Consider the following 25,121-nt stretch of genomic DNA (forward strand, 5'->3'; position numbering starts at 1 on the left):
CAGTTGTTAAGGCGTGCGAACGTTACTTGTTTATTTACTGTCGAAGTTCGGGGAGTCTTTATCATAAATAACTAAATATGCTTGCTGCCTGACGAATGCTCTTTATGTTTTCGGATAACTTGAACTTAATGTATGTAAAATATATTTAATAACAATAAAATTGGCTCGGGAAGTAATTAAAAACCTGATTAACTCATCCGTGTTGTTTTAAACATGAAAGAATAAGGTCAAATAAACCTGCGCTTAAATCATCTAACGTATAAATACAGTTTAACATTTCTATATGACGAAGTTAAAAGAAACATATAAACATTATACACATATTTTTGAAATACCAAGATATGAAGTATTGTGTAATTATGTAAGATTGGCAAGAAAGTGGAGCGTCAATAAGACTTATCGAAGGTTTGCTTTGTTGTCTGATAGACAAATGTAAATATATACGCATTCACGCATAGTAAACGTAGATATGAGAAGTTTGTGTCGTCATTTCAATTTAGTTACTAGAGATATGAAAAACGAATAATTGTCGGCATCAGAATAAATACCCTGAATGTGACTATTATTTATACAATTTTATTTGATGATAATTGTAACAATTGTTTCAAAAAACTGAAAGACAACAACAAACAAGAGGTAAAGTACCAAAAGGCATTTAAGGATATTTTATCAAAAAATGTAGAAATAATTCAAATAAATTTGTCCGTGAAAAATCCTTACTAGGAGTACAGAATTCCAAGGAGGAAATCGAGAGGTGCACACAAGAAACCCAATGAAGCAAATTCCTGCGGTGACCGGGCGCGCCGCACCGTGTGTGCGTATCTGACGAGCCGCATTACGATGCACGCTTGAGATTTTCCTTACTTTGTTCATATGGACGATGTATTTTCTTTTTAAATTCCTGCGTGTAATTATGTGTTTCACGCACACGTGCGCTGCAAACGCGTGTTTTATTGTATTATGTTATATAAACAATCCCAATAAATTTAAAAAAAATGCGGGAAATAAATTCATAAAAATCATATCTCCCATTAAAATGATTTCTATATAAAAGAATAACTTTACTTACATTAAATTTTAGATATTGTTCGACTAGTTTTTGGGTGAGTGGGGTTTACGAAACAAGCGGTTTGCTTGTTTCGTAAATGGACATCTTAAAAAATAAAGCTTATTAAATATTGTTTTTTACATTTTCAATGTACTGTGGTAGTAAGTTCAGTAGAGATATGGTCTTTTCGAGAAGATATTTTTCAGATAACCTTTAGTTGGAAGCTGTTTGTCGTCTATATCTACATATAGGTCATATGTATATTTACATATAAATTTACTTATGGGTACATAGAAAATAAGATGTGTGAAATAAATAACAATGCACACATTATTAAAAACTGATATGATATAATTAACTGACCTTTGGGACGACTCTTAATTTAGTTTAAGATTACCTAATTAACTAGTGATCTTATGTTGTAGGTATGTATATTTAACTACGAAAGTCGAATCTGTTGTTTTTTTTAAAGAAAGATAATTTTATTCGTTTGTAGTTTTGTGTAAACACTATTAATCTAACTTTAGAAAAAACTTCTTTACCGTTTTAAATTTATCCGAAGAAGCTTGTAATTAGCGAATTGATTTTATTTTATATCATATCTGTTCTTAGCTATCCAAATTATTATTACTCTACCAGCTTTACAAGAATGTTAATCAAAGGTTTCACTTTAACTCGTTGAACCCAATGTGATAAATCGAGTATTTCCATTAAGAGACCGCAGCACACCGGTGATCTGTCACTGAACCATTTAAGCCATGGAGGTCACCCGTGAGCCACGTATAAAGTTTATCGGAAACGTATTGCAAATATAAAACAAAACTCACATAGAAGTAAGCCGGCGTGGCTCTGTTGTCCAAATGGATGGCCTACTTTTCAAATGTAATAAGTTTTGGGATTTTTAAACGTATGTAATGATATATTTATAGAGAATTATTGTTCTTATTAATATTGATATAAATCTTTTCTTTTTTTTTAATTTAAGCACTCTTACCACACACAGATGGTAATAGGAATTGTGAAAAAAGTAGAAAAAAATATGAATTTTTTTATTTATTAACTAGTGATTAGTCGCCTATACTTTCGATCTTACTTCAGAATGTATGATAATAAAAAATAATGTTTTTTTTTGATAACGGGGCCGTGGGTCGCAAAGAAAACAACGTATCTACTACGTAGACTAAATATGAATAGGACGTGTATGTATAAAAATTGATTTACTAGGCGTTCATAAATAATCGGGTGTTTCTGTTAACAGGTGGCATCGTCATCGTCGGGCGACATGAGCGAGCGCGAGCGTTACCGCGCGCCGCCGCAGCCCGAGCCGCCGCCGCACCGCGTGCGCGCAGCCGACCTGTACCCGCGGCTGCGCGCGCACTACGACGAGCCCGGCCTCGACGCCGGCTTCGCGCCCATATGCGGCGAGTTCGTCAAGGTTACACTCTCATCCTTTATATACAAACCGTCTAATATAAACTTTCCATTTCCGCGCATGTGAATGTCGATTCGCTGCATTTTGTATAAAAGAAAAAATACCCATTATCATCATCATCATGTCAGCCGATAGAATCCCACTAGATAACTCTTCCATTAAGATCACCACGATGGTCGCTTACGCTGCGAGCATCCAGCAATTTCCTGTGACCTTGACTATATCGTCGGAGCAACTACTAGGCATCTACCGGCTCGTGGATGCCACCCAAGAATTTTCTGTGTCAATGGCTATGGTTTGCTCGAACGATTTGCACCGCCCACTTCCATTTCGGGCGAGCATTTCTTTGATTTACGTCGGTGATTCGATCACCAAGAGAAGATTCGACCATAGCCCTCTTCTCCATTGCTCTCTAGGTGACCTTGAGCGTTCTTATAAGGCCCATCAGATCAGATCAGATACCACGTCTCCGTAAGTCGTCACTGGCAACATATCTTTCGTCTTCAGATGATAATAACCATAATGTCAAAAACTTGTTATTTAGCACTTTCAACATTTAGTTTCATCTTGTATATTGGGCAAAGCTCGTTTTCATGTTGTTAGACATCAAAAATCCTTTCTTTCGTCTAACCGTATGAATTATTAAATTATTATCTAACACAAGCAACGCACTTGTCTGCTCCCGAAATATTGATTATATTTATTGTGACTGAATTTCCAAGACCCAGACTACAAGTTGATGGAACGCGAGTACATTCAGATTATTTGCTTTATTTATATTGTGCAATAATTGCTTAACAAGTTTAGGAGGCCGACGATATTATCAAGGTCGCGAGAAGTAGCTGAATGCGGGCAGCGCTGGACCGGCCATCGTGGCGATCATTAGGAGAGAACTATGTCTTGCAGTTGGCGTCTATTGACTGCCATGATGATTAGGAGATTTACTTTATAATTATTTACATCATGATAATAATAATTTTATTTTTTTTCTGGAAACACTGTCTTATCCAATAATTTTTTTCTATTTATTATTCTATGTGTAACGTTGAATGATGGAATTCTGTGACTTGTTTTGTACATGATTAATTGGAGCAAATCTTTAAAATATATCACTTTGCAAATGTAAGCGATAACCTTTAAAACCTACGCCGCTCCAACGCAATCGCGGCCAATAATGACTGGCGCTTTCCTCACTGTTTTGTCAATTATGCAAAAAGATTATTACAGAACGATTGCCGACACTTACAAAACGCTTTTCGGTAATTTTAACATTGGCGTGAAATACCAACTCTATGTTGTTCAACACGAGGAACACTGGCAATGACGAGTCCCATAGAGTAATCACAAGCTTCTCCCAATTTATATACACTGTATGTTATAAGTAGACTCATCATTATGATTGAAGCCGTAAGATGTCCACTGCTGGACTTGAACTTCCTCCACAAATTTACAACGGTACCGTTTGGGAGCGGCCTGCATTCACCGTCTTCCGACGTTGACCTAATTAATTAGATTAGTAAAAATAAACATCTAAATAATAAGTTTCATTATAAAAAGTTACAGCTTAAAAGGAATAAAAATTTGCAGAAATGGATACAGAATTACAGCAGCCATATTTTTTTGGGTTTTTATTAATAGAACAGTACAAGAAGTTAAAAACAAAACAGTAAAAATATATTTATCTATGTTCCAAAAGAGCAACTGCGAAAGACCTGTCTGGATATTATAAGACCAGGAGAGGCTATAAAAATCAGTTCATACTTAGCTCTTAGTTCATACTTAGCACTTAGCATGTATAACAATCGATAGCTAAGGATAGTTCAGAAACAGATTTTATGAGAATCACAATAGTACTGCCAGCTCTGGCAGTACACTGTTGTGATCTGTGTAATTTTGAGTTGCTTACGTTATACTTGCAACATTAATTTTTTTTTTCGACTGGTTTTTATATATGATTTCGTCTTGTGGACAAATAGTCCAACGTCAACTTTTTCTTAAAGGATCAATGAATATGTCTATAGAATGTTACTTATGTCAAGAATAACAAATTAATGCACGGTTGAATTTTAATTTCAAACATTCACTTATGTATTTTTGTTTGTGAAACCTATTTCAAGAGGTAAAAGTTATGTACTCTTCTTGTTTGCGTGACTATGATTATGTAGCAAGGAATCGAAATGTATTGGTTTATATAGAACCTTAAATAATAGAATGTTACGAAAGTTATAGACAGCCCTAGTCGCGGCGCATTATGCGACGGCACATGTTTAAGAAGGAAGGCAGCTGATGGCCCCTAAGGTCACCGGGTTGAATGCATTGGGTTGAACGAACTCGTGCTATTTATTCCGGCTTCGATGACAACGAATTTTTCAATCAATGTTATCGTAATGGGATACTTGGTAATATTCAAAAACTAAACATGTCTTCGATTTGATACCATGTCGTTAAATATGCATTATTGCAAAAATGAAGCTTTCTGTACTTCAAATTCAAAATGTCTATATTTAAATAAGAGTTTGCACGTACTTTAAAAACGTTAATTATTTTAACATAAATATGTTAAGTAAGCTACCACCGGCTCGGCGTGCTTGTTTGCTGAGAAGAGGTGACTAGAAACTCAACAGTTGCCTTTTATATGTACAATTTAAAAAGGTTTACATTATAATATCAACAACGTAAATAAGTCGACAAACCAAGTCCCACACATTTCGATCAACTAAAAACTGTTGAACGCTGTAATACTAAATATTTAATAACATATTTTTAATTTTAGATTTAAAACCAGCAAAAGGAAGGTCTAAAATATCTTGTGGATCTTTATTATATGCAGTGCAGTACACTCAGATACGGATGTAGGATTTGTTAACTTTTCGAAAAGTAAATTTAGGCGTTACGTGTTAATTTTTGTTTCTTGTATTTATGATGTCACCGTTTTTTATATAAATATTTAATATGTATTGAAAGACAACTGAGCAATTGCTACGGTTAAAATTGTATATTAAATATTACCTGCCTCACTTAAAATTGAAGAACATATTGAAAATAAATAACGTCTAACCGTTCCAAATACCAGGAGTGCATAACCATGAGGCGCTCTATCCGCAGTGGGTGGGGCGCTCGGCGGACGGTACCATCGCCATGTCCAACTACCGCCTGCACCTGCAGCCGCGGAGGCGCGGCGGGCCCAGCGCCTCCGTGCCGCTGCGTCTCATCGACGCGCTTGAGATCCGCGAACCGACCTGCCTGATCATACTGTGCAAGCACGGCCGTCAGCTCAAGTAAGTACATTTACGTCTGCTAAATCTTTTCGTAGCAAATATTGCCAACTATGATATTTCCAAAGCCATTATTAAAGAATGACAATGTTTTTGACACCATTGTTTCTCAAAGATTCTTTCTTTGGTCATAAATCAAACATAATGATTGGGATAACAAAACAGATAGCGCGTGAGTCTTATGAGCTTAGGTTTGATCATGGTGTGACCAGCAAACGCAACATTGATCTTCCATCCACAAGGTCGTCTGTCTACCTACCTTATTCTATCTACCTATTTTGTTATTGTCGTCGGAAGATGTTGGATGCAAACCGCTTTCAACCGGTCTTGCAAGAAATCTATGAAGATGACCTGTATCCAGCTGTGGACGTTCTACATCATCACTGATGATGATGATGATAGTTGAAAACCATAAGAAGCCTGCTGGATAGTAGCCACCGAATAAAACAGATGGGGCATTATAGAAAGGAATAAAACAGGTTAAAACGGTCGGCTAATACTAAATAATTATAATCAATAATAATGTAAATGCGAATAAATATCAAAATAAGAAAACAAATAAACAAATATACAAAATAAAAATATACAAATATACAAATAAACAAATAGACCTAAACTGTAGAACTGAGGACAGGATGTAAGGTGATGAATAAAATGAATAAAGATAAATGAATAACCAAATGTTAAAAGAGCGAAACAGGAGAAAGAAACTGTGCAGAAATAAAAAGAGAACTGAAAAAATTCTTGCCCCAACAAAACCCTGTTCCTGGGGGTGGAACGAGAGATACCCAATTGCGGGGACTAATAAAAAAATGATGAGATGGTAATGAAATATATTTTTGATAAACCTCCAAAATACATGTCATTTCGAATTTAAACTCGCAACACCAGGAATTACAAAACATCGAAATACAAGGAGTAAATATTAACAGGAATAGAAGAAACTAATCAGAAATTAAAAATGTGGATTCTATCCACAACAGTGTTATCAAGCGTAACCAAGTTTTTCTGCAGTATAGTATAATTGTATTAGTAAACACGGCACGCGATAGTAAACGCGTATAATGTAATTAACAGTTTTATTTTAAGTTTGCCAATAATTAGCTTGACAATTAACGTAGCAAATGATTAATGTTTGTATATTATTACGTAATTTATTACTACTGGTATTTTAGTTAATGCCGTGGTCTATTAGTTTGTCAACTTATTTGGATATGCTTTAATTTATAAAGCGAACCTATTTTCTATCTACGACAATTAATGTCCTGTGACATCAAAGACAGTACACGCGGCGTGGATAAAGGACCTCCACTGGTTGGACCGACGAAGTAGTTAAGGCCGCGGGAAGTCTGTTACTGCGGGCTGTCTATGACTGGTCATCATGGCAGTCTTCGAATTGGCCTATGCGTTGCAGTGGGCGTCCAGCGACTGACATGATAATGTTGAACCTGAAAACTCACCTACATGTTCAGTATTCATAGATTAAAAATAGCAGTAACTGCAAATATTTTTTTGTTTTCGAGGTCATATAACTATTTGTTTTAAAAATAATGAAGCCTAAGTTATTTTTTAAGATAACTCGGAACTAAAAAAAGCCATTTTTTTTTGTTCACCATCAGCACAAAATAATATATGTGGAAATATAACATAGTTCTAAATTCTATTCTACGATTTTAAATATGTATCTCTTGTGTAGATGCTTTGATATATCGTGCCTATTCAGTGCGTTTGCAGCTTTGGGTATATTGTTTTGCAACATATAATTATATAATTGTTATATATTAATATGTTAATATATCATAAATTAATACCATCTATATGAAAGCCGATCTTTAAGTAAAAAAATCTACATTTACTCGAAATTTTCCATGAAAATTGTAAAAAAAAAACAGATAATGAAAAATTGACAGAGGTACATAATAAAAAAAGTAATAAACTTACAGTACAGTGCATGACGACAGTATTGGAATTAAATAAACGTGTTTATTTAAATTCAAATTACGAGGAAAACGTGTGCAAGTCGATTACGTCGTTGCTGAGTGTAAATTGAGGCTATCGACTGATAAGTGACAGTCGAAGAAAGAGAGCTCGTAAAACATTCCATGAGCTATAAACAGATACTTTTGTGTGCTTTAATTAACCTTTACCATTTTGTCTTTTAATCTGTTTATTTATGAAAGCACTGTCCTAAATTTTTTGTTTATAAAAGTAATGTATCACATATTGGATTCTGATTTTTATATAGCACGTAGGCAAAGGTGTGTGATAAATATTGAAAGTGTCTTACTATTTGTCACATACGGGTCAAATTGAACTTTGTGTTTCTCCTCGCTATTGAAGCACAACCGAATTAAAATCAATGTGGACTTAATATGTCTCTTTTGACTTAATTTAAAATCGTGAGCAGCACTGTTTGCTTTAGCCTACTTGAACTACGATGTTACGTTTTTTTTTAGTTTGGTAATCTCACTATAGTGTTACCGAAAGCTAAGTACGGCGTCTTAGGAAACCGCGGCGAGGTGGGGCCAGAGGAAGATAGAGTATAAACGTCACCGCCGCGACGATTGACAATGGATTGACAATTCGGAGCAGCTGATACTCCCCCCGTCCCGTCTCGCGCATACCTATAGCGCGGTTCAGCTGTTTCGGTAGTACTACAATACGAGTGACGGTCCTTAAATCTAAACAACAACGCTTCGATTTATATCTGGAATACATTTCATCTGGAGCAGAGATCTTTCACGAATGCAAACAATTACCAGTGTGTGAATTCTTATTTTTTTTTTAATGAAAAAGAAATTCCCGTTTATAATACTTCTTTTTAAAATTTATTTAAGTTTTTCTCATTTTTGTGTTAAATATAAAGCGATATTGTATGACTTGCTATTTAAATAATAAACCAGCAATCTTATCACTGTGTTTTTTAATAGAAAATAAAAGTGCACATACAATTTATAACCGTTTCTAAGGAAGTTAGCATGAGATAAAACGACTGCAATAAAGAATGAATTGAAATTCCGAAACGTCATTTTAAATTTAAAAGTTATTTGTAACATTTTCAATCTAATTATATTTAGAGGCGTCAGCTAGCACCCAAGAAATTAAGACATCTAGGTCACATCTGCGATACTTTTTTTTTTATTTGAACAAGTGCCAATATTTTGTTCTTGGTTTGATTTATTATTGTATAAAATAAATGTCTTGTTGAAATATCTTAGTTAATATGAAAACATTTACATAATTGTTATTATAATTACTAAGGAAATTAAAAATGTGCTTATTCAAATTGTACCAATTCATTTATTGGTTTGGATTTTATTGTTGATATATTAAAGTAGCTTTAATTTTTCCGCTATGGAGACACAAGCTCCCCTTCAAGAACAAAACCCTGCAGGAACACTGGCGCAGATTGGCAAACGTGTCTTAAATTGCATGATGTCAAATTTTTAGTGGTTATCTTAAGATAGCGTATAGCGTGTAGCGTCTCATTTACACCACAGGATCCTAGACTTTTTTCTCGTAGACCTCTTTTAAAATTCAGGTTACATTATTATAAAAAATTAGATGAACATGAGATCTAACAATGGATGGACATTTGTGTTGCAACCGTTAATTAATAGTTTGTAGGCACACACACCAGAAGTCGTATTTAGGCACTTTCCAAGTCTCGACTCGTACTGACTACGGAATATAAAGTAAAAGTAGCTGAGTTTCATAAGATATTATCTGCCTACCTTGATGGATAGAGTCAAGGTACGAGTCAATTTAAGTAAACATAGACCCTCCTTAAGAATTGTAAGCCCACATTTTGTTTTGTCATGCCAATATAGACTGCCGTCGAGTCTCCCGTGAACCTTGACCACTTGGAACTACTTTATACTGAACACTTTATACTATTTATACGAAAAAAGTATATTTTTTAATAATATTTTCTTTTTAATTTTTAGGTGCGCGTTTACATCGTCGGAAATATGTATTGAGTGGTGGCGGAGATTGACGACGGGTCTCGCTCCTCTGACGTCACTCCAGGATACTTTTGCCGCTGCGTATGCCGCATGGGCGAAAGAACAACCGCCCTCTTCGGTGCATAGAGCCCTACTGAAGGCCTCGCACTCCCCCCAGATACATTGGTTCGGCGCAGAAGTGAGTGACCGTCTTGCATTTTATGTTTCCCTGGTAGTTAATTTGTACGATCATCATAGGCTCTGTAGTTAAAACAATAGAAATGTTTTATATATCAGAGAGATTATTACATGCAATGAACATGTAAATAATATGATTGTATATATGCAGTAAACAATGTCCATCGAAAGTATTTTTAAAATCATGTACGTGTAAATTATTGGCGTAGCCTCGTGTATATTTTTGTTTTAATAATTTTTATGTTGACACTGAACTGTACATAAACACGGTACTTCCAAGTGTAATACTATAATCGAGAGTAAATGGGTCGTCTAGAATTACATTTCCAATTTTATCACACCTTATTTCCGGTACAATAGTGTTACCGAAATCGCTATGTCGCGTCTTAGGTGCATGGTGAGAGGCGAGAGGTTGAAGGAGGAGAGGATCGACTGGTCTGTCAATGTTCGAGGCGACGGCCATGCTTTCTTTTTCTTTCACTGCCGCGCTATACTAAGGCAGCGAATTGCGGTTTCAGTAGCACTATTGTTCATATCCGATAATATATCTTCGTGACATGAAGTATTGCGGAAATTAGTTGAGCGGAACCGCTGTACCGCAAGTTAGAAAAGCGCACGTACCGAACTCTCAGTGCAACGGTTCCGGTAGCACTGTAACGACTTATTACATATGTGCATAGAAATGGATATTCCACATTACTCGCATAATGATTTAATGTATGAGTCGGTTAACGCTCTGTTTGCTGCCTGCTACGATTGTAAATATTTTGTTTACAGAAATTATGCTGTGACACAAATTCATCAATTTAATTACCACTAACATTGTTATTAAATATATACAAACAGTGAGCGATTTATGCAGATTACGTTTAATATTATCTTGTAATTACTCTACTTTTATGAAATAAAAATTTTGTTCAGTTTAGCAGTATTTCCTAATCGAAATCTAAGACTGTCCCGGAAACAAAATCCGCGACCTACGATTGCAATTCTCGGTCCGCTCTCTACCGCTAGGCTACCACTAACGCTATGAGTGCAGGAGATTTTTATGGGGCCGGTAGCAGGTCCAATGACAAATCAGGGTTCGCTCTATATTCATTAAAAATTATCTAGCCGTCTAAAATATTAACATGTTTAATAAGGCGGTAAAGAAACCCTATAGAAAGTCTTTGACAGTATTCAACGTTTTTGTTATGTTTATTTTTTAGTAAATTATTATTGATCTCGATCACCTGCTATGGCCTTGAGAAGCGCGACTAGAGAGAGAAAGAATTAATTTTTAATTTGTCATTCAGGATCATAATATCAGATAGACGCCCACTGCAAGGCATAGATAGGCTTTCCTCAAAGATCGCCTCTATCATCGGCCTTGAGCTAGCCCGCATCTAGCGACTTTCTTGTTGTCGGCCCTCCTAGTGACATTGTTATAATATTATGATATTGTGAATTTCAATTGATAACGGACATAAAGTTGGAAATTTTTTTTTTTAATGAACTTGCAATAGGGATGATGCATTCTATAAAATGTAAAGGCGATAGTTCGTAAAAGATTGAGAACCTATGGTTTACCTTATTCCAAATATTTTTATAAGTAATGCATAACTAGTTTATTAATATTTGAAACTGAAGAATAATATCTTTCGCAGCTGGAGAGGCTGGGCTTCACGACGAAGGGAGCGTGGCGAGTGTCGGCCGCTAACGTCGAATACAAGTTGTGCCCTTCCTACCCTCCGCTTATCGTGGTTCCTGCCTCCATCGGCGATGAGGACTTGGACTCCGTCGCTAGGTAAGTTCATATTTTCACGCTGGTTTGTCGAAAATCAACTTAGTCTATGTTACGCGTAGTTGGAGTGACTCGAGCACTTATGACCAATGTCAGGCTTTCTTATTCATTTTGTCTAATTGACGTCTAAGTCAAGTTACAACGACGTCTGTTTATTTTAAAAAAAGCATGGTGAAATTATAAATTGATGATTAGTACCACCTCGCCTTGAACGCAATAATTTACTTTATCACACTTGCGTACAGCTGCGTTGTAACGTCACATATGTGATGAATGCTTCGCAATTCTTGATTTTATGATGAGAAGAAGATCCGTAGACGAATGTAAGTAACCGTTTTAATATCCCAGCGGAATATGGTACATGGCTTTGGACATGGCTTGTTCACTGTCACTTGGACATATCCCGTATTCTACTGGGATATATCGGTTACTTACATTCGTCTACGGATCTTTTAAATTCTGATTTGATTTTGTAGAGAAATATATAATAGTATTCTCTCTATGGCTTGATGAGCGACAGAGCTTTTAAATAAGGCCCGAAGTGAGGAATCCTGTTTCAGTGATGTAAGTCATCACTGGTGAGCGAAGACCACGTTTGGACTCTTATCTGTCACCAAAAAGTAAAAAAAATTGGTACAATGAATAATTGTAGACTCTGTGTTTGGCACTAATCGTTGTAACATAACTCCTGAAGATGGGGCATCTTCAGGAGGTGGAGGGGTGAAACACGTGTTGAGTAATTTGGTGGTGGCGGTTGTGTGATTCGCATTGTTTGCCGCATACGCATTTATCAGCGGGCTGGCGGGCGGTGCATTTAATTGCACGACTACCACTGCATGTGCGGAAGTGGCTAAATATTGGTCCTTTTCTTACTTAAGTTATTTATGTAATGACAACATTCGATTTAGATTCCGATCGATGCGCCGCCTACCGGCTGTTGTTTGGCGACACCGCGGCAATGGCGCGGTGATCGCCCGCTCCTCGCAGCCGGAGGTGGGTTGGCTCGGTTGGCGCTCCAGCGAGGACGAGCGTCTTCTCGCCGCCTTCGTGGCCGCTTGCAACGCTGACCGCGGCACTCAGCCTCCTTCCACCAACAAGGTATGTGCCCCCAGGCATTCTTCACAATTTACTCATTGTATTTCCATTGGTATGCCTTCGTTTATAATGTTGCGTATGTAGATCTTATTTATTTCTTTACTATTTATTGTGTGTACATCAATACACGAGACAAACAAAAAATTACTTGTTATAGGCCAATTTTTTTTCGCAGAATGCCAAAAATGTCAAGAAATCTTATTAAGTAAGAATTTCATAAGCAATGAAAATAATCAGTGTGTAATGGTTGTCATTTGATAGCAACTGAAGCTGTTGATCGTTGACGCGCGTTCGTATGCGTCGGCGGTGACGAATCGGGCGCGTGGTGGCGGTTGCGAGTGTCAGCAGTACTACCCGGCCGCGGACATCCAGTTCATGTGCTTGCCCAACATCCACCACGTGCGCCACAGTTTCCAGCAGTTGCGTGCGCTCGTCGCCATGCCCGAGGACCAGGCCAAGTGAGTTCCTCATCGTGATCATCTGCATTATAAAATGTGCCTACCGTCATAATTAAATATTTAGAAATTTCTCCTCTTTTCCGCATACCAGGTATTTTAAACACAAAGTTTCTATTACTAAACCTTAAGGTATTACTTTAATGTAATTTGATATTACAACAAAAAGTAATGAAATCTCATTTTAGACAAAAAGTAAAAGAGAGAATCAATATAAATATTTAATAATTTTAATCAAAAATTTCCCACACATACTCAATATGCACATTCCATACACACGGTCAATACAATAAATTTCCCTCAGTTTAGTTTTTCTTGTTCTTATATGTCTACTTTCGTAATTTTCAATTTGAACTAATTTTGATGCTTTCTTCATAATTGTAGTTTGCCTATTAATGTTTATATTTTGTTATGGATGAATCGGTCAGCTGAGAGGGACCTCGAAATAAATAAATAAATATGTAATTTAAGCCGTAAGTTGTCTACTGCTAGGCATGACACTCCCATTGTGTGAATGTGTTTCTAAATGTGTTTTTATTGAAGATTGTGCTTTCATATTAGGGCTCTTAATGCAATCTCCTGTATACTTCCACTCCCATTACAAGGCAAAAATATCCCAACACACCATTTTCTAAAATAGTTTGTAATACTGATTTTATAAAAATCTGTTCTGTTTGTTTCATCATCATTTCAGCCATTGGACATTCGCTCCCCTTGTAAATTTTCAGTAGCAATGGTTAGAAGCTGTTTGCATTCAACGTTTATCGACGTTTTTAATATTAATGTAATAAATACTCGTATTTTACGTATAATATTACGACGTTTATTTTGGCAGCTGGTACAGCAACCTAGGGCGCACCCTATGGCCGCAGTACGTGTCGGGCGTTTGCCGGGCGGCGTACGTGGTTGCAGGCGCTGTGCAGTCGGGCCGACCAGTGCTGGTACACTGCTCCGACGGCTGGGACCGCACGCCGCAGATTGTGGCCGCAGCGCAGCTCGCCCTCGACCCCTACTACCGTACTGTCGAGGTATGCTTCCGCCTTATTTTACCTACCACCCGTCGAGAGAAGCTACGATTTATCTTAAATAAAATTAATTGCTTCATGGGCCCTAAGGTTCATAGGAAACAGACCAGAACACTTGGTGGTTACACTTGCGTCCTTAACGTTAATAGCTTCGGCACTTGGCGTTAGAAATGAAGGCCAAGAGAGTATTTACCCAGATTGTACCTTACAAAATGTCTTGCTGACTAGCATTAACCAAGTTTTATGTTTAGTTAGGGGTTAAGATTAATAATAGTAAAAATATATAGCTTTTAGTTAATTAATACGCAGCTGTGCGTATTATTGCACCCACTGGATTTACTACTCTTACAATTAATTATTAAAACATTATCCTTTAAACAGGGTTTCCAAATACTGATAGAGCGAGAGTGGCTCGACTTCGGGCACAAGTTTGCGGAACGCTGTGGACACCAATTTGGGGCAGAGGATCCCAATGAGCGGTCACCAATCTTCCTACAGTGGCTTGATGTTGTACATCAAATGATGCTCCAATATCCATGCAGTTTCGAGTTCAATGAGGCCTATTTGGTGAGTTATAAAGATGTTTTTTTAGTTATTGTGGATTTAAATTCGAAATAATCTTTTAGTATACAGACGTTTTTTAACGAGTCGCGACAAACTTCCAGTTCACTATGAAGTTGTTTCATGCCGGGATACATTCAGAGGAACCAATCAGTATTTAACAGAAATTATTACTTTTTTTTTTAAATAAATGATTCATTGTTTTGTTATGATTCTTGTTGAATTCATTATTGTACTAACGAATCAAGTTAACAGAGGTTAGAAAGGCACATTTTCCAATACAATTTGTAATGACGCGTGGTTAGGTTGACGGATAATAATAATTTTACGGCATTCTTAAATTGCAATTGACGAGAACGAGGCGGGCGGCTGTCCACTGCATCATTCTCGTAAAGTGTATAATTGTATACCTGTAACTTGCTTTTCAAAAACAACATGTCTCATTGTGGCAGAATGTACTATAAAAAAGTGCTTGTAATATTATTATTTATTACTGCTGTTCTGGTTCTGGAACTACGATCATGGACCGATAAGTACAAAAAGCGCTCTCTATAAGAATTAGTAGAACCTCCATGCACAAGGTAGACAGTTGATTTTTAAAGTCGACAGAAAACATGAATAATGTCTGCTTCCTGCCGATTCTATACGAAATCAGTGGGGAGTACATACAGTAGTGGATGTCTTACTCTGGTGGTGATAAACTGTTATTCACGAGAAATGATGTAATTGTTGCAGATAAAGCTGGCCACACACGTACACTCGTGCATGTTCGGCACGTTCCTGTGCAACACGCGTCGCGAGCGCATCGAATGTCGTGCGGACGGCGTAGCCCACGTGTGGCACCTGCTACGCGCACCCGCATACCGCAACCACCTCTACTCACCGCAGCAACACCATCAGGTTATACTCACTTGCCTATTTGGAAACAGCATAAATTTTGCACATGATTCGCCTTTCTTCATCACCTTGATTTTTAATATATTATTAATAAATATGTTTTTCACTACATTGTAAAAACAATAACATCAAATTGAAATTGGGAATGTGGGAAGGCATTCTCCTGTCGTGTCAACTGTCAGTTCTCTATAATTAATTGACAATGAAAATAAATACCTTCGGTTTTAGTCGTGATTACTTTATTTAATGTATTTAAGAACATTTTGATGATAAATAAATTACCAGTAAATAAAATAAAAACTAAACTTACATAATAAACATACTCATTAACCATTAATTGTATAATAATATTACTTACCAACTTTTTAAATTAGATTATTGTTGGTTGGTCTGATTTCTTTTCTCAAAAAGTCTGTTTTATTAACCTTTTGCATGTTGTGGTTGGCTCTCATTGAAATAGCAATTTGTATTGAATTTTTGATTGGTATTTATTTGCTTGAATTTTAATAAATAAAATGATTCCAACTACGAACTCAAGAATTATTATGAATAAATCGTGCCTTTATATATATATATATATATATATATATATATATATATATATATATATATATATATATATATATATATATATATATATATATATATATATATATATATTTAGTTCAATTCGAGATTGCTATTGCTTTTATAAGCTATCTTCCTTCCATACTAATGAAATAACTAAGGTCGAACGACTTGCCTTTTTATGAAGAATAAGTTATTTTGAGGAGCATAAGTGATAAAAGCTTCGGTCGTTGTTGGCAGGTGCTGTGGGCGGAGTGCAGCGTGCGCGCCATGCAGCCCTGGTGGGCGATGCTGTGCGGAGAACGCGAGCGCGAGCAGCAGGACCCGCCACATCTGGATCCTCCGCCTATGGATCCGCTGCCTCAAAATGGTGCGACACTCGTGCACACACCTAGACACATACCTACGCACACAAACACCCACACACACACACCCACGCGCACATGCATGCACGTACCCACGCACACACACGCGCGCGCGTTTGCACACGTTTTCTTTGTTCGTCGAGCATAGCTTTTTAAAATACCTTTTGTAAGCTAGCAAAAACAACAGAAATTTGTTTCGAGCATTACCAATTGTAAAAAAATAAAATAAAGATGATGTTTTTTATTTAAGGTTGTTTTAAGGAGTACACATTTATTTTTATTTATTACTCATTGTCTTTTTGGTTATTATATATTCTGATATAAAAATCTTTGTGGATGGATTTCCTGATGTGTTAGCCAACTGAAATCAAAACACGAACATGCCTAATCAAAAAAATAGAATAGATACTAATGTTTTCTACAGTTGTTTGTACATATTAATTGTTTTTAGGACTCATGACAAAAACAAGATCCTGCGAGAACTTGCTGAGTGATGGCGAAAAACAAACAACACGGAGGAGATGTAGTGATCCTAGTATTGCACCTGACGTTATGTAAGGATATTTTTTACGACTAGTATATATGACTTACAGCTGTAACTTACATGTCTGTAACATTTCTTGCCTATGTCAAATGGATTGTCATACTAAATAATTTCTTTGAAATTAAAATGAGCAAATTAATTCCGATATTTGTGTTACATGTTCCCTTTTCACCGAATTTGCTTCAAAGAAATTCATCATACTATTAATAGATTCTGTGTATCTATAAACAATCTCTAATGGACGCACAATTCTATTTCCGTCTTTCATTTTAAATTCAAATTGAAGTTTTGTACTACATATTCACATATAAAGCCTATATGTGTTGTATTTATAATTACAAATGTTAAGTTACATTGATTGTTAGTATTCTTTTAATCGTATACACAAGGTCTGAAGACGAAGATCTTTAACCATTGTATGTTGTTGGTGATGAGTTATAAATTTTTGAAACTTGGACATTTACGATGGAACTTTTGAAAAGCTTTGTGTCACCCATAGAGACAAAGCAAGGCTGGTCATCCAGGAGATCTTTAGAGAAGGTGGAAATCTTGTTGAGCATCTATCAGTTGACCATCTTCATATTAGACGATATCATCATCACTATACGCATGTAAGTTGATAAAAGTAATGATAAAATGTGATGTGTTTGCAGGAAGCTATCGTCACTGGTGGGACGCGACTGTCGCGGCATCGGTGCGTTGACTGACAGTTGCGTGGACGAACTCGTCGCGCCTCTGAACGCGCAGCCAGCTCCTCCTCCACGATCAGACTCGCCGCAACCATCTACGAGCCAAGTACCTATGATTATTAATTAAAAATATTGTCAGAAGTCTAGTCAGAAGTATCAAAGCTATTATCTTGTCTCAGTTCAATAAAAAAATATTTCAGAATGTTTCATTTGTTGATTTATTGTCTTATTAGTAAACAACAAATATTAAAATAATTTTTCCATTTCTCACACTGCAAGTTTTTCCTAACACACCTTCAAATGTTTGAGAGCTGGGGATGGTGGTTTTATTTCACTCTGTATTTTGTATAAGTATTGTTTATATTGCCTACTTCGTAATTTTTCTATATTTTGATTCCATGAGAACCTCTTTCGTAATAAAACGTGGATCGAAAATTTATATATTTATTCATATTATCATCTCCATAGGATGATTAATGGTGATCACTCATCTACTTTATCGGAAGAATGCCAGAAAAGCTCAAACTGACAGAAACTAGAGTCAGATTGAACTATGTATAGGCATACCTCATTTTAGAGCTATGAGAGTTTTAAAAGCTCCTTTAATATATATAAATGATTTTTTTTTAATTTATTACCAGATGATTTAGAGACATTACATGGGAGTTTATTGTAGTAGCATAAAAAGTTGCCTACTAAAAAGTTACTGAATTTATTATTAAGTCAAATTTGGACTATTTGTTGCCTAGTTGCCGAATAGGCCCTACCCAAGGTTTGAGATCAGTGACACCTTTCGCAATTAATGATCATTTCTATAATTTATTGTTTTTGTGGTTGTAGCAGGTGGTTCTGAACCCGGAGCACTTTAGCAAGCCGGCAAGCAGCGCGTCGTCATCGTTGGAGCGCGAGCTGGTTAGCGCGGTGGATAGCGCCGATTGCACGGACGGCTCGCCGCCCGCGCGCCCAACGCTGCCCACGCTGCCCACGCACGTTCTGCAGGTTTGTAGTGCCACAACAATAAACTCATCTTATATGACATCTTATTTAATTTTTTTAAAGGTAAAAATCTAGATAAGCACTAGATACCCTCGGGGGAAGAACAAGGTTTTGTGGTGTTCCTACCCACTAAAATACTCCCGGTGATCGTCCTCCGCATTGTTATGAGCCTCAGGACTTTGAATGAAAAATAATTAGAAAACAGAAAAGGCAACCATTTGGTGCGAGTGGTGCAACAAGAGTGAGTGGACGAAGTGGTTACATGCCGGGCGGTTAGCAAAATGCTGGGTGTGTTGGATAAGTTTCATGGACTGGATGTAACAGTAAGTTTGGAGGGGCCGCTAGATATACTGAACGCGCTAGTGTCCATCAGTTCTGTGCCAAGGCACGTTCTGGGGCGAAATCTCGATTTCTGGCGGCATCTTCGCTGTGCCGCACCAATACGGGAGCATTTTGTATACCTGTCCTCTTCGGGTTTAAGGGACATTGAAGGCCCTCATCCTCGACTTTCGTCTTTTTGGTCGATACGATAGGCATGCGATACCATAACTCTACTCTTACTTACTTACACATGCTAATACCCCCAGAACGGTGTAAGCGACGATCTGTTACAAAATGAGGTGCGGACACCCGAAGACGAGACACCTGACGAGCCAGCGGTCTTTGTCGGCGAACCCTACTCTGATTTGCTCTCTATGCCCGACGTGAGTGTATTTCAATGTTGTAACAACTCTTTTAAATTCAATAATTATAATGAAAATTAAACATTTAATATTTTATTTATGTATTAAACATTTATATTTTACTTATTAACCTTTTTTACTACTTGTGCAGTAGCAAACATAATGTCTTATAGACATTCTTTATAAGTCAACGTAAGGTGATGCAGGGATAATTAGTGGACATGTATATGTGTTATAGAAAGGTTAATTATATACTATAGGCTTTGGGTACATGATAAATACTACACTTGGTATCTAATTATGAATAAACACGTATGTAGGAGGATATAATATATTAATAAATTACACCAATGCATACCAATTTATTTATTATTCTTCCGCCAATAGGTCTCGAACATTCTCTTGAACATCAAACGATTTGATATTTTTTATTCCAAGAGTTAGTATATTTCAAAGCACAATTATTTGGACAAAAAGAAGAACGAACAAAATCAGATTTGTGACAAAGACAAAATGGTAGACAAAAAGATATTAGTGCCATTATTAACTACACATACTCTTTTATTAAAAGAAAAATAGGTTATTTAGAAGTGCGTTAAAAAATTATGTTACATAAAAAACTCTATTTATTAAAAAATATTTTTTTTGGGGGTTTGTTGTAAGAATGCAAAATTCTTGTAAACAGAATTGGGTTTACTTTTATTGTCGTTGCAGGCAGCAAGAGAGAGCGGTCGTACACGTAATATTAGCATAACGTGGAGGTCGATCTCGGAGTCCAGCAACCAATCGTCGACGGGCTTCGACATCGCGGGCACCCCGCCGGCCGCGCGCCCGGCGGACCGCCCCGCCGAGCACCCGGCTGAACACCCGACCGGGCCCGACGTTGACGTTATGGACAACCACAACTGCACAGAGGGCGACATAGAGAACCACAACGTGAATGGCGACCTGACGAGTCGCGACGACGCCGCTCTCACCAACGGCACGCTCAACGGACACGACGACATTTCCGCAAAGTTCATGCAAGTTGATTTGAACGGTTAGTTGATTTCATTAGTATGATTGTTAAAAGGTCGACAGCTAGTTCATTCAAATTAAAATTTAAAATATCTTTATTTAACTAGCCATTTACACCCACGTTTTAATCGTCAATTATTTTAATATTATATGTAATAAATGCAATTTAAAACAATATGACAATTTTGATAAATGACATATTGATAACAATTTTGATAAATGACATATTTGTATAATGTCAGTGAATAACATACTAGTGAATATGTCAACAAAGTTCCACTCGTTTAGATCAACTAAAAACTGTTGTATGCTATAATAAGATATATTTCATAATGTACTTTTAATTTAAGATTTATAACTGGTCTAGGATGGTGTAAGATATATTGTGGGACATCATTGCATATAACATTTAACAGTTGAACTGTTTACATATAAGCTACTATTTTTTCAGTAAGAAGTTAGAGGGGGCTAAACTATTTTATTATATATGAATTATAATGCATACATTGTAAAACACAATTGCCATTCTTAAAAAAATTAAAAGTAAAAGCATGAGGGCTCAAAGTCATTCTTGAGTCGAGACCTTTAGAAAGGTATTTGTACTCCAACCATTCTTATGTTTTTGTATGTATGTTCAATTAACAAGAAAGCCGACAAATCGGGAGTTTCCATTTTAGTACCAACTAAGATAAAGCGTAAAATATACGCCAAGAAGATTGTCCATCTTGAGACAATCAGGCTAGTGTTATTGTTGCATTACATAGAAACAATTTTTTGCTCGCTTTGTCGAGACTATTATCAAAGGAGAGAGATCGTTATAGCTTGGTACAACAGTAAACGTGAAACCAACTTCTTTATTATCAAATTTATGCACTTAGTGGTCTATTCTATTGTTATGGCCAATAAAGTATCCAGTTAGATTTAAACAATTTCATTGCATAAGTAAATGTTTCATTTAATACACTGCATTTAGTGCTTGATACTGAGACAGAGAAGTGGAAGTATGCTGCTTAGGTACTCGTTGCCAGGTTGTTGATAATCAGAACGATGTAAACGCTTTTCTCGAAATTCTGCTCCGCAATTGAAGAAAATTTCAGATTGGCATAAGTTCCGTCGACTATCTACGATGGTTTTTGTTATTTTCTGATGAAGCAACCCAGGGTCTATTTGTATATGTGTATTTGTGTCGCTATGTTCGCGGAACTACCATAAACTTCTTAAAGGAGACCTAAATTTGTTGTATACTCTATGACTATATCTTTTGAGTATGTATTTCGCATTTGACCATCCTCATGCTAGAGATCTGTACAAGAAGTAATTTCAGTCTTCTTCAAAATTCCAAATTTTTAGAAAGCTAGTTTGATGAATAACTTTCGGTGTACGGCTCATCTAACTGGAGAAAAGTGTGGTTAAGAGCGGGTGTCTTCAAAAAGAGCTTTTGGCGATAGAATACTATGATGTATATCGCGTATACAAATGTTGGACGGTCAGGTGGTGCGTCGTCGAGCGGCGCCAGTTCAGAGAGCGAGGGCGAAGGATCAGCGCGTGGGGCCGCCAGCCAGCTGACGCTGAGGCCCGCGTCGCCACGCCGCACCTGCTGCCGCTGTCCGCGCGGTACGCACGGCTCGCATCGCACATCTTGCACACCATACACCCATCCACATATGCACAAAAGCTAACGACCGCGTGCTTTTTCATACGTAGCTAATGTCAAGAGTAATGTGGCTGCCAATATCATTATCATCATGCCAGCCAAAGATTGCCACGATGACCAGTCTTGTGCTGCTTGCATCCATCGATTTACCGCGCCGTTGATATGTCATCGGTTAACCTGGCTTGTGATCGCCACTCAACAACCTTTCGACTCCAACGGGTATCGGTAGCACGTGCAATGGCCCGCCCACTGCCACTTCAGACGAACAATTCTACGATCTACTTCGGTGACCTTAGCTCTTCTGCGGATATTTTCATTTCTCTTCGACATTGCAGCGAAGCTTCGAACATATCCTTCTCCTTTGCTTTCTAAGTGACAATATATTTAGTGCATGTATGCGTGTTTGTGCAGGCGCGGAGAGCGAGCGCGCGGCGGCGTGCTGGTGCGGCGCGGGGGAAGCGGGCGAGGCGCGCGTGCGCTGCGTGTGCGGCGCTGCCCACGTGGCACACGATCCGCCCGACGGCCTGCCGCCTGCCGCCGACCCGCTGCAGGACCGCTTGCACCAGATCATACTTTACCAGAAGGTAATCACCCTTTGATACAATCAGGTCCGGTTTAATGGTTTACAAAACAAAATTCGGCATATTCATACGAGAATATAAAATAAAGAGGGATATTATCGACAAATTTAAAAATAGTGTAGAATGAAAAAACTTAGACCGACCAAAAACCATGCAGAAGAAGTAATATATACATAAGTAATTATAATCTTAGCACATACGCCTGACTAAACCTCTTTTGTAAATGTGCTCTTTACCTATAGGATATAGTATGTATGCGGTAACTCAAAAGTAGTATTTAAAATAAAATTTATATATTTCTATTCGCCACAGAAAGTGGTAGAAGAATTAAGCGGGCAGCTGCGAGAGGCGCGCGAGGCGCTGCGTCGTGCGACTCCGTTCGGCGTGCTGCCGCCTGCGCGAGCTTCGCCCTCCGCTCCCTCGCCCACTCAGGTAAGCAGCTGTTCACTTTATGGATTCATATATGATGTATGCATTATCACTTCCCAACCAAAATATCTTAACTTACGCTGAGTGGATAAAGATGTGTATAGTCTAGCGTTATTGTCTTGAAAGCCCCCTAACCCTTTTATTTATTAATTCTGCCTATTTTCTCACAGTTTACTGCTTTAACCTCTTCAGTTGTTTGCAGTAGGTATGTGTCAATAGTTCTACCCGGCGGTAAAAAATGACAATAAATAAATGTCTTTCCAATCCTACCAAACAATTAGCATTAGCATATTGTGAGATGACCGAAATTTTGTCTCGTTCTGTGAAACTTCTCCTATTTTAGACCACAAGCTTTATCGCACTTTCTTTTCGTACCTCATTTACTTTTCATCTGGCAATGAAAAGCGATTCTCCAAAATGATTCCATTTCTTCTCGTCTCAATAAAGATTCACAAATAAATACATGGTTCATTAGATTCCTTTCCGTGAGTTCTCGTGGTACCCAATAATGGAGTTTTTTGTATACCTATCTTTTTTAAGTGAGTCAAGACTGTTTTGTTGTCAATTTTTTTTCTGCTTTATCATGATCCACTTTCAAAAATGGCGGTCATAATATTTGTAACGGGGCGACCAGAGCAAGGGTATTTCTTTAATATCAAAATTCTCTAAAAAAATTGTAACATTTTTTTGCTACATGCATTGCATCTTCAAGTGTTTGAATAAAAAATATACTACTGGTTTCCTTTTATAAAAGGTAACCTTCGAAAATTACATCAAAATCAACCAGATACAAATAGTACAACCAAAGAGATTTTATTACACGTCTATACTTATTATTTAAAAAAATATTCTCCCCTCGACCTAATATAATAGCAACCCAAGATATCGAGATTCCATCCTCTTGCTATTTGAGCGACAGTAGAAGCAAAGCGTGGCTGCTTCCGAGTCTGGTTTGATAAATAATGCAATTGATCTTTGTTATTACGATGAGAATAAGTATTATTATAAATCTATTTAGGAAGTTTACATGTTTATTGATTCCTTTGATTATAGTTCGTTTAATTATTTTTTTAAAAGGGGTTTTAACTTAATCTCATAACGGAAAGTAGGTACCCGGTGAAGTTGTAATTAAGTAAACATTTGTAATGAAACAGATGGTGCAGAGCGGAAGTGTGAGCGCTAGCAGCAGCGCTGGCGGTAGCGCCGGTGGGAGTGCTCGCGGGAGCGCGGGCGGCAGTGGCGGTGGCAGCAGCAGCGGAAGCGCCTCCGAAGTGGAAGTGGGCGAGGAGGTGCGCGCGCAGTGGCTGCCCGACAGTGCCGCGCCGCGATGCCAGCACTGCCGCAACCACTTTTGGCTTGCGCGCCGCCGCCACCACTGCCGGTCAGTTTGCTACACACACACACACACACGCACGCACGTACGTTCGCACTCACACACACACACACCGCCTACCTACAACTAAACTGCACAGATGTATATGAGTGCCTTTGAATATTTTAAGCACTTTCCTTAAAGAAGATTGCGCACCTGGGGGAAACGTTTTGACATCAAGAGGTCTTTGTTTCTTAAAGTTGTAGGTCAGATGTTTCCTTTTACTTGCACCCACTTTTTAATCTTGAGGTTTTATTTCTTTTTATAACGTTGTATATAGTAAATTTTAGATGTTGTCACCTATAAAGGAACACAACAAAAATGCTATTCATACAGTAACTTTTATCACATTTTTAACTCGTATGTACTGCTATTGTACCAAAATAAAACAAAAAACATCATGTCACTCTCTTTTTGCAACCGCCCATATAAACAGAAAGAGTGAAAATCGTAATCATGTTATCATTCAGGTCACACACAAGGCAGCAATAAAAGACATTTCACTTATTTT

General features: G+C 37.4%; 1 protein-coding gene across 10 annotated transcripts in view; it reads left to right on the forward strand.

Moving 5' to 3' along the window:
* The window catches only part of LOC137923961 (myotubularin-related protein 3), a 99,000-nt gene that overhangs the window by 70,554 nt on the left and 3,325 nt on the right, over positions 1–25,121 (forward strand). For 8 of the 10 annotated variants that reach the window (XM_068767231.1, XM_068767228.1, XM_068767230.1 and 5 more), the window contains 19 exons: positions 2,307–2,483; positions 5,586–5,758; positions 9,703–9,898; positions 11,544–11,683; positions 12,589–12,778; positions 13,037–13,233; positions 14,066–14,258; positions 14,637–14,822; positions 15,552–15,716; positions 16,521–16,650; positions 17,097–17,199; positions 17,843–17,984; positions 18,719–18,877; positions 19,462–19,578; positions 20,272–20,596; positions 22,066–22,188; positions 22,640–22,812; positions 23,122–23,241; positions 24,393–24,619. In XM_068767231.1, the coding sequence (XP_068623332.1) occupies positions 2,331–2,483; positions 5,586–5,758; positions 9,703–9,898; positions 11,544–11,683; positions 12,589–12,778; positions 13,037–13,233; positions 14,066–14,258; positions 14,637–14,822; positions 15,552–15,716; positions 16,521–16,650; positions 17,097–17,199; positions 17,843–17,984; positions 18,719–18,877; positions 19,462–19,578; positions 20,272–20,596; positions 22,066–22,188; positions 22,640–22,812; positions 23,122–23,241; positions 24,393–24,619 (3,212 nt within the window). In that variant the 5' untranslated portion in view covers positions 2,307–2,330. Of the gene's footprint in view, positions 1–2,306; positions 2,484–5,553; positions 5,759–9,702; positions 9,899–11,543; positions 11,684–12,588; positions 12,779–13,036; positions 13,234–14,065; positions 14,259–14,636; positions 14,823–15,551; positions 15,717–16,520; positions 16,651–17,096; positions 17,200–17,842; positions 17,985–18,718; positions 18,878–19,461; positions 19,579–20,271; positions 20,597–22,065; positions 22,189–22,639; positions 22,813–23,121; positions 23,242–24,392; positions 24,620–25,121 lie in introns of those variants that run through there. The other 2 variants (XM_068767233.1, XM_068767229.1) reach the window with 2 other exon arrangements.

Source organism: Battus philenor, unplaced genomic scaffold (genome assembly GCF_028537555.1).
Source record: "Battus philenor isolate CCGP_79_NKW_IND1 unplaced genomic scaffold, ilBatPhil1.0.hap1 SCAF_23, whole genome shotgun sequence".
NCBI lineage: Eukaryota > Metazoa > Arthropoda > Insecta > Lepidoptera > Papilionidae > Battus > Battus philenor.